General features: G+C 39.5%; 1 protein-coding gene across 3 annotated transcripts in view; it reads right to left on the bottom strand.

Annotated features, from left to right (window-relative positions):
* The window catches only part of PIKFYVE (phosphoinositide kinase, FYVE-type zinc finger containing), a 153,398-nt gene that overhangs the window by 126,102 nt on the left and 16,088 nt on the right, over positions 1 to 11,208 (bottom strand). For all 3 annotated transcript variants that reach the window (XM_075180242.1, XM_075180243.1, XM_075180245.1), the window contains exons 6-7: positions 10,255 to 10,462; positions 8,351 to 8,440 (exon numbers count right to left, since the gene is read on the bottom strand). In XM_075180242.1, the coding sequence (XP_075036343.1) occupies positions 8,351 to 8,440; positions 10,255 to 10,462 (298 nt within the window). The remainder of the gene's footprint in view (positions 1 to 8,350; positions 8,441 to 10,254; positions 10,463 to 11,208) is intronic.

The raw sequence follows: 11,208 nt of genomic DNA, 5'->3' as shown, positions 1-11,208 counted from the left end.
TACACACAGACTGTGAGTGATCTTGTACATTCCAGGAATCAAATCACAGAATGAACATCCCCCCCCCACCCTCCTGTAGTGGCTTCTGATATCCAGGGTCAAATTTCCACAGTGCTTTCCCCTCCCTGGGCAAACCCTGGCTCTCTCCCTATTTAAACAATGGTGGGTGCTGGATCAGGGTGGGGGAGTGAAGATGCCATGTGCTTCCACAGAAGCTCCCCTACTGGGTTGCAGACAAAATGTCTGGACTAGTCCTGCGGAGGAACAATAGATACTAATTGGCCTTCCCCATGTCCTGTATTCTGCAACCTGATTCTTACACATAACACACCTGGCTCCACTTCAAGAACAATAAACAGCTTCACTGCAATATCAACAATATGCAATAAACAATATACATATTTACAATGAGCTACAATGTCTCCGTATCCACATGTAATTAGACACTACAGTTGTACTCTGGTGAGCTGGAGAGCAAAACCAGGGCTATAAAAAGTACAGGTCATAAAAAATATATTGTGAGAAAGGAGGGACAGGCTGGTTAAGGTATTATCGAACTAGTTTCATCACAGTCTGCTAACCTTGAAGCTCAGGGACAGTGTGAGGGGCCATTGTCTAAAGATTGTATCTATAAGTACTGTGACCCCCTAATTGAAGAGAGGTGCATCCAGCGATGCCAGTCCAGTAGTAATTTGGATTTGGGTGGAGTATATATTAGATGATTATCATTCTTTGGTGGGTAAGGTCATAAACCACACTGAATGCTGGGTGTGCTCTCACGTGTCTCGGGGACAAAATAATGTTCCCACTAAACATTTCTGTGGTTCTTGAATTACGGGGAGGGAAACCAATGGAAGGGAGATATAATACCACTAGGTCCCCTAGTTTGAAACTTAAAAAATATTCAGTAGATTGGTCATTGTTGTGCTTGAATTTTTCACATGCAAAAGAAAAACTTGGGAAGCCGAACTGAATGTTCAAACAATAGGTCGCTACTCGAGTATTGATGGGAGAATACTGAAGGGTATCATAGAAGAGGTCATGTCAACAAACATAAGAGTATTAACTGGCAAGGTTCCTCTAGGCTTTTGCTTGAATGTTATACATTCTGAAACTTGCCTCGAATAAATGGAGACGCTAGGCACAGGGAACTTTAGCAAGACTTTGTGCAATGTTATAACCAATCCTACTGTGCCTTATAGCCTCCCAGATGAGGTATATTATATTTGTGGGAGAAGGGCTTACACAGGGTTAACTTTGAGCTCCAAAGGTATAGGTTTCCTAGGTAAATTGGTGCCTGAGATTATGACCAACACATGATGAAATGACAAATCTCCATCTAACATCATCATCTCCATTCATACACACACAGTATGAACACTATGGCAAAAGAAATATGATTCCAGGTGAAGAAGTAGCTGTAGCTACAAAGTTAATTACTGAAACTTCCAGATTCCAAATCCTAGTCACATTAGAACCCAGCAAGACCACTTGGGGAACTCTGAACTTTAAATACATACAAGACCTGGCTAAATTAATGGACAATATCACAGAGATGTTAGACGACACCTTCAGGTAAATGGGTAAGGTGCTAGAAGCTTATCAGAAGGAGTTAGGAAATTTAACACCAATCTATGCTAAACTAACATCTATTACTGGTGTGTGACATTAGCTAACAAATTTGGTGTCAAGTGTTGCACTTACATCACCAATAATACAGATGACCCAAAGAAATAATTGATCAGAATATAGACGAGATCCTACAGTTTAAATGGGAATTCCGGAAGAACCATAATTCTTCACTGCATGAAATAGGAGAAAAAGTAGCAGGATGGTTCTTGTGATTGAACACGGGAAAATGGTTCTCAGGTCTAGGGGAATGGGTACAAGAGATGGTTGCTAGTATAGGCAAGCTCCTCATCCTTATATTTGGTATCTTTATAGTTATTGGTTAATGTGTCAGACAGGGGCGGGCTGGCCCGGGTGGCATGGGGGCACACGTCCCCTGGGCCAGATATAAAAACATTGTTTTGGGCCGCCAGGTGGCTGGCCCCTCCCCCAGGACCAGCTACCTTCAATTGGCCGTGGATCATAACGATCCGTCCCCCCTCCCTCCATGCACCTCTGGGTCACATGGGACGCGAACAGGTGCCATACCATGTGTGAAGAAACTGACAGCGCGTGCGATTGAGCCAGGTAAGTGCCGGGGGGGGGGGGGGGGGGGTGTATTATATTAATATTGTGTATGTTAGTGTCAGTATTATAAATTAAGGTCTGTGTGAGAGGGGGCCACTATATGAATGTATTTGTGTGTGTGTGTGTGTGTGGGGGCCAGTATATGAGTGTATTTTTGTGTGAGTGTGGGGGCCAGTATATGAGTGTATTTGTGAGTGCAGGTGGGGGCTAGGTATTGGGTGCTATTTTATTTGTGGGGTGATGGTGGGACAATTTAATTTAATAGTGGGTCCTATGAATTTAAGATGGAGTAATTGCACCTTTAAGTTACTGCTGGGGTGGTGAGCTATTAATTGATTGTGGTGCTGTTTGGGGAGAATGAGGTCTATTACATGGGATTATGAATTATTTAAAGCTTGGGATTGTTGTGGTAAATGGTTATATTTGTTAAAGGTAAATGTTATTTTAAAATATTGCTGGGGCTATTTGGAGGGAGGGAAATAGGTTTATATATTAAATGTGTTTGCTATCTAATGTCAGGGTTGGTTGGAGGGAAAGATATCTAGGGCCTGATTCATTAAGGATCTTAACTTGAGAAACTTCTTATTTCAGTCTCCTGGACAAAACCATGTTACAATGCAAGGGGTGCAAATTAGTATTCTGTTTTGCACATAAGTTAAATATTGACTGAAATAAAAATAAAAAATCACTGATCTTAAACAGTTAAGTTCAGGCAAGTTAAGGGGGCCCCTAATTTTTTATATATATATATATAAATAATTGGCATTGTCCCTACTAGAATTACAACATTTCACAGACTATCCTGCTCTCTCCTACCTGTTCTTCTCACTTTCCCCACCCGTGGCTGCAGGTTTCTTTAGTTGCGGCTCGTCTGGATCCTGGAATGTTGGGGGCCCTATTTGGGGGGAAAAAAATGGGTACATTTAGAAAATTACAGCCTGCCATGGCGTTAAATCAATAGCACCCATGATTACTAATTAGGCCTTCCTCCAACCCCAACATTAAAATAACAGTATTCACATTTAATAAATAAACCTATTTCCCTCCTTACAAACAGCACCAACAATAAATTAATAGTATTTACATTTCAGAAATATACCTATCACTGTTAAATATTTCATAGTCACATTTAATAAAGTGACCTCATTTTCCCCCACATTCAGTAGCCCCCAAACCACCCCATCTTAAATTAATAGTCCGCACTATAAAATTGCCCAACCATTACCCCACAAACAAACTTGCACCCATTAATTAGCCACCACCTATCTCACACTACATTGCCACAAGCCCCCTGTACCATCACACACACACACATTACTGTGCCCCTTCATCACCATGTTTTGCCCCCTTATGATCACACTGCGCCCTCCATGCTGCTTTTCCCCCCTTCACCACACTGTGCCATCCTGCCCCCCTCTCCATCACTGTGCCTTCCTGCCCCCCCTCTCCATCACTCGGTGACTTTCTGCTGCCCCCCCCCCTTTTCCTCATACTGTGCCTCCCCCCCCCCCATTTTTCTTCATACTGTCTGTGCCTCTACCCCCCATTTTTCTCATGGTGTGACTTTCTCCCTTTATTTACTTACCTTTGTATTAGCTTTTTCCTCTCTTCTCTTCTGTCTTGTTCCTCTCTGCACAGTTCCTCACCGAGTGTCAGGCATGACTTGATGATGTCACGCCTGACATTCAGTGTAAATAGTGCAGAGAGGAAGAAGGAGGGATGCCGGCACTGCGATCAGGTGAGTATCTGGATTATTTTTTTTTCCCACTACCCTGCTCCCCCCACAAACGAACTACCGAGCACCAGCGCAAGTATATTCCTGAACACACATTTGAGACATTCTGAAACAACTTTCCCTGATTTTTGAAGATAAAAATACTTTGATGGCCACATGTGAAATCGAACACCTTTATCTAGCAAAAAAAAAACATGACAGGGGAATAAAAGCAAATGGGTATTTGCTCAACACAGATGGCTTGACAGACTTCGGCGAGTTCCTTCTGGAGCTAATGGTATTTGTATTGATGAAAAACTTCTTTGAATTCAACAACATTCAATCTACAGATCAGGGGCACAGCTCTGGCGCCAGCTTGTACCCAAACATAACATGACTAGTGGCAGAGGAAGGTAAAATTTAATGAAAGTAGCAACACCTAAATGAAGTATTTGTATATGTGTCTTCGCTCATAAGATAGCATATTTGTATTATAGGAAGGACCCAAGCAAGTGTTGAAATAACTCATAAAGGCAACTGAACAGAATAAATTTTAATTTAAATCACACATATGAAATCAGTGGGAAGGAAGTCAACTTATTGGACTTAGATGGAGATGGCAGAATTACAGCACACCAGAACAGAGAAACACAAAAAAAAACACAGCCACCAATAGCGTGTTTCACCAAAAAAAATATCCCATTTCACGCAAATTCATAACGAAATCCCTAATGAATTCACACCTTCTCCAATCCTTTGAGAAAATCCGAAGTCACAGATGATTGGATTTTGAGCAAGCACTCTGTATAGAGAAACAAGCCCCCAGTGTTCCCTTTAAGACAGGTTTCTTTTTGTCCTTTGCTCGCAGTGGGAATGTAACAATTGACTAGTTTGGTACTGAGGGAGTCAGACTTTCTGTAAATGCTTTTTAGGCATTTGTTCTAGACTATAGGAGAAGACCCTGTAATACCATCTGCATGACTCCCTCTGTTACAATTTCTGTGGGAGTCCACTTTGTTATTACCACAATATTCTCTATGAAATTTCATCCTTTTTTTACATCATGTATTAACTTGGTGATTACATGCCTTTTACTGGCTATTGCCTTTGCTAGTTTTAAAAGGCTCTATTGTATTTATTCAACATTTTGCATTTTGTATTATCACCCACTGTTGCTATTAGCAGCATATTGAAGTCTAATTACCTTCATGGCTTCGATTTGTATACACTAATTGTCTATTAAGATTTGCCATTAGCATCATTGGCTTATCAAGTATCAGCTGGGTGTTTTGCCCAATTGACTGATCATTGCCACCTGACACAAAATACTGGATTACATAAATACTGGCAAGGATGACCAGTATGGCTACACTAATCCCTGAGGAAGCCCACTGTCACTGACTACGGGTGAAACGCGTTGGTTATTATTACCTCAACATCGCCAGGATTCAGACGCCATCTTTACTAGTATGCTAGATATTTTTTTTCTCTCATATCTTCTCTGCAATCCAGCTGTACGGCAGTACATAGCCGTGTCCTGTCCAAGATCGGAAGTCTCGAGCGCACACGCGCCAGCTCCAGAAACGGGCTGCGAGATTACCAGCAATCACTCATCCACACCCGAGAAAGGGCGCTTCGGCACCCCAGGAGGGATCACCATTCCGGACCGGACTACTATGACAGCATTTGCACTGTAAGTTTTCTTTGAACTTTTTGCATTTACCAATTTTATTTGTATACAACTTGGACTTATATTTCCTATACCAACACAACTACCATCGGTTACACACCTATATATGGACTTGGTAAACACCCAGCTAACTCCAAACCTATCTGACGACAACAGTATAGCAATTGCCATATTTTTGCACACTTATGTCTGCCATGCTTACATGCACCAGTGTATTTGTATCTGTATAATATGCACGCTTGAGACTTGTCGCTGATAACCACTCAATGATTTTTACATGCATGTGTATCCACAATCTGTTACGACTTTGTGTACCATTGAAACATATGCAATCATTTGCCACGCCATTGTGTAACATAGCCATTAATAATACACTCTTTGTTCCGGCCAGAACGTGGTATGAACCTGTTTGTACCAAATAAAGGGTTTTTAATTTCACATTTACCTTCATCTTAACTTCTATGTTATGTACTTCAGCGCCCAGAACCTGTATCCATCTATATTGAGAAACTACCTTGGGAGGGTAGGGATTTCCCTTCACACACTTCCAGGTTCTATCCTTTTGGCTGCTTTACATATTTGAATGAAGCGCGACCTATCCCAACCTTCCTTTTTTGTACCAACAAGCACTCTGTATCTCATAAAGCTGAACCCCAAGATCATTGTTAAGAGTTTCTGCAAATTAACTTCATCATAGCATAATCAAGTAACTGGGGGATCCGGGCATCCAATAGAATATTGTATTGCAAATTTTTCTATGCCTAAAATTTACTGCTTAAACATAAGTGCAACTTTATGCTTTATGAACATTAAATGTATGTAGAACTTCACTATGCCCATTGCATCTCTACCACCTTGTCATCTTGAGAGGGACCGAACAGAAGCCATCAAAACAAAGGTAACTACCTTTTTGGTGCTGACAATGACATTCAGACTTTAGAATTGCATACGAGTGGGTCAGCATGGTTACTTAGTGGTTAGCACTTCTGCCTCACTGCACTGGGTTCATGAGTTCAATTCCCAACCATGTCCTTATCTCTGCCTTTGTCCTTGACAGTCTGCATAATACTGGCAGCACAGTAGCCTAATGGTTAGTGTGAAGTTTGTATGTTCTCCCTGTGGTTGCGTGGGTTTCCTCCGAGTCCTCCAGTTTCCTCCCACACTCCCAAAATCATTCTAGTAGGTTAATTGGCTGCAATTAATGCCAATATATAAATAGCAACACACCTAATTAATGTAATTAGATACACAAACATCTGCAAAGGCGAACACTCCAGGATTTCTTAGTTGCATCTACGATCACAGAAATAAAATTTTCTCCATTCTAGTCAAGAGACTTTATGGTTATAAGTCACTAAAGAAGCTACATGGCTGCTACACTTACAATTATGTATTTAATGTGCAGCGGCAGGCAGTCCGCACCTGTTGGGGGGGGGGGGCAGGGGACTGCCCCAATCACTCACTCTCTGGATCTACTACTGTATATGTTTTAAATATGAAAAATTTAAAAATTGTGAATAAGCAGTGGTCAATGGCAGATGGTTTACTATACTGCCACTTCTCTTCACTGCTCATCACAGATCAGGAACAGCAGCAGTAACATGAGAGCTACCGGTTCGCTCGGTTTTATTCATACATGTGTTTATTCAGTCATGTGCTGCACTCATAAGAGGAAGGCTTGATCTGTTAATACACTACCTCAGGTCCAAAACTTTAGATGTCTTATTGCAGCTGAGCACTCCCTTAAATGCTTGAATTATTTTTACGTGGTTTAGTGTGAGGTTCTTATTATAAAATTAAAAGGCTGTATACACCTTAAGATTTGATCACCTAAAATAAATAAATAAATGTACCCTCTTGTGGTGTCTGTACATAGACACACACATCCATCACTATAAAATATTGTTGGAAATCTTTACAAGTTTAGACTCACAAACAGGCAAAAACAGATAACAGTATTTACACAGTATTTACACATATCAATATTGATATAGATATGAAAAACACAAAGATGGATATTATATACAATCTATGATATTCAATAGTATACCTGTAATCGACAGTATTATAATAAAGCATATGGAGGATTTGGCAGCCCCTAGCTATTCACTTAAGATTTCCATACCATCAGTTCTAACTTTCCATTTTGACAACAGTGAACAAGTCAATGGTAATAGAACAATATATACAATTCCTATGCTGGGTTGCGTTTTTACTTTAACCCTATACAACCTTTAATATAAAACAACTATCCTGCTGGCTCTAGATCCAGCAGATCGGCATAGCAAGATGGGATAGAGTAACCTACTTGTAATAATAGAATCACTTAGTAGCTATGATGGAATAAGTAGACCAGGAAATATTCTGGAGATTTATTTTTACTTTTGGACTTCAAAAGTGAAAGTTAAACTACAAGGGGAGACCATAATAGAAATGTAAAAGTATACTAAATGAAGTATAATAAAAGTGCTGTGTTAGATGGGATAAAAAGCTAGAAATTAATGAGAGGATGCCGAAAGGTTGGATGGAATTGCAACAAGGCCATGTGTGCCATTTGGCAGATTGTTTTGGACTTATGTATGACAAAGTAAATAAAATATATTTTTTCTCCAAACACTATATGAATTAAATCTGAAAAATATATTGGAAAAAACAATTATAACTATTTGTGGGAATGAATATTTTTAACTAATGAGATATTGTACAGTTGTACTTGGCAGTGAGTGCATTAAAGCTATTAATTTCCTCACCGATTCCTTGCAGGAGACTTCCCAACATCCTCCTGTACAGAGACCAGACGTGTCGACAATGATGGTTTCGTAGGCTCCTGGTGAACAAGGCTTTAAGCAGATATAGAAAACAGGTGCAAATCAACAATGCAGACTTGGCAGCAAATTTAGTACAAATTAATGATATTGGGCGATGAGGAATATATGTAGAAAGCTAATAAGTAAACTAGATAGAGATTATAATAAATTATATATATATATATACACATGGAGATGCTCAGACCCAGTCGTCTAGTCAATTTGGCCCTTGTCAAACTTGCTCAAGATCCTTAAGCTTGCCAATTTTTCTTGCTTCTAACGAATCAACTTCAAGTGAACTGACTGTTCACTTGCTGCCATCACCTGGCAGGTACCATTGTGACAAGATAATCCAAGTTATTTACTGGCTTGAATGTTGTGGCTGACGGGTGTGTAATATAATAATAATAAAAAAATTCTCATTATATATATATATATATATATATATATATATATATATATATATATATATATATATATATATATATATATATATATATATATATTATTTATGGGCAGGTGTAGAAAAAAATTCTGCAAAGTGAGATTGTTTTCAAAAACAGAAGTGTTGATATTTTAATTTTATCATTTGACGAAGTGCAAAGTCAATGAACAGAAGAGAGATGCAAAATAAATCAATACTTGGCGTGACCATCCTTTGCCTACAAAACAGCATCAATTCTTATAGGTTCACTTGCACACAGCTTTTTGAATGGACTCGGCAGGGAGGTTGTTTCAAATATCTTGGGGAACTAACCACAGATATTCTGTTGATGTAGGCCTGCTCAAATCCTTCTGTCTCTTCATGTAATCCCAGACAGACTGGATGTTGAGATCAGGGTTCTGTGGGGCACAACTGTCTAAAACTTTTGCACAGTACTGTGTATAGTGGCGAATGGTTTGACACCAACCTCTAAGAGAGAACAGTCTGCAGGTAAAAGCTCCAGACAGGGTTACACACAGGTATAGCAGTGCACCTAGGTTCAGAGGCACACATGTGTAAGGCCTATTTTGCCACACCTCCAGCATAGGGACAGGAGAGATCCCAAGAGTCTGCAGGTAAAGGCTGCAGACAGGGTTAATTCCCACACAGTCTTTCCCATAGCACACAAACACACAGGTGCACCATATGTGTGTAATTGATTTGTGGTCTGTGATTAGTTTGCAGTGTTTGGATGGAGGATACATGGCTATATTGTGCACTTGTGCATTGCGACAGATGCCAAACAGCGTCCGGTGTCTAGACAGGAAAATTATGTCTAGCCAGTGATAGGTTGCCTGGTGTCATCCCGACAGAAATGTATGCTGTCTTATTGTGATGGTACAATAAATGCACTATTTTTAGAAAGAAGTTGTCTGTGTCACAATATCTACACAGACACACTTGGTTTAAAGAATTTCACTACATGATACAATTGCACTCTAACAGATGTCCCTTACTGGGCAAAATGTGTTTACCGATATCATGCATTGGACAGGCAAGTAGGATAGCAATACATGCCTTTTCAGCGAGTGCCATCTAACAGCAAAAGGACTCTCCTTCTAGGAAATGAATTACACAACTTTCCACAACAGATGAGAATTAGCCAGATTATATGATAGTATATATTTAAACCTAGTATGTCTGTGTTTTTGAGGTTGAGAATTTAGACTAAGCTTCAATGAGGCAGGAACTGATGTAAAATAATAAGACACTTAAAAAAACAAACAAAAAAAAAACTGAAGGTCTCGCAAGTTATAGGGGTATAGAGGAGGACAAGCTTGAACTTTTGGAGCCAAATTTAATGTTCCAACATTTCAGCATTTCCACTATCCCCCGTACGGATAAAGAAAATAAATGATCTTACCTTTGCCATGCAAGATCTTCCTCTAAGAAAATATTGCGACTAGATTTTCTTCCTCCCACTGGAGTACGGGGTTCCCCAGGATCCAGTACAGAAACAGAACAGTAGGAATCGGACAGTACATTCAGGTCCTCACCAATGGTGTGCCCGTCAGTGGAGTGAGCATAATTTATGGCAATCTTGCAACAGTAAGTACAAGCCCGAAGATCCCCTTCAAACACAGTAGATAAATATTGCAATAAAAACAGAACAATGGACAATTAAGTAACATGAAAATATGTTACTTATTTACTGCATACAAAATACATGGAAAAGCAACCCTACAGTGACAGAATATAAGATGTTTTACATTACATTAATATTTATTATGAAGCTAGGTACATATTATTGCTCTAACATTTTAGCCACTAAGGGAACTCAAGACAGGCCATAATAATAAGTTCAGTGTTTAAAGAGAGTATGCACCGTAGTTTTCTTAGTTCCAAACTTTCTCAATATAAGCTACAATATGAATAAGAGTGGAAATACACTCTATGTAAACAGTGCATACTTTCAAAAGTGTAGATACGCATACAGACGGAAGAATTTTTTTAGGAGTATTTACACTAGGTTTACTACATGCGTATGTACAATGAATTTATATCAAATGCACATAACTTTTATATGGACCTTAAATTAAAGCAACTGGTAACAATATAACAAAACTAAAAACACAAAACAACCATATACCTGTCTATCAAGTGGTCATGTCAGATACGTGTGGATATGAATTCTGTGCAATTGTGCAAGTTTTATTACTGGGCATGCATGCGCAGTGAGAAATTACGCAAGACACACGGCACAAACGGGCATACTTACTCCATACTCCAATTTATCCGATACAATCTAACTTTTCCACTATATGGACATATACAAATACCATGACAAATGTTAGCAGGCTTGGTCATCCAGCTAAGT

This window comes from Mixophyes fleayi, chromosome 7 (genome assembly GCF_038048845.1).
Source record: "Mixophyes fleayi isolate aMixFle1 chromosome 7, aMixFle1.hap1, whole genome shotgun sequence".
In the NCBI taxonomy this organism is placed as follows: domain Eukaryota; kingdom Metazoa; phylum Chordata; class Amphibia; order Anura; family Limnodynastidae; genus Mixophyes; species Mixophyes fleayi.
Note: the sequence above shows the minus strand (reverse complement) of the source record. Positions and strands in the feature narration are given on the sequence as shown.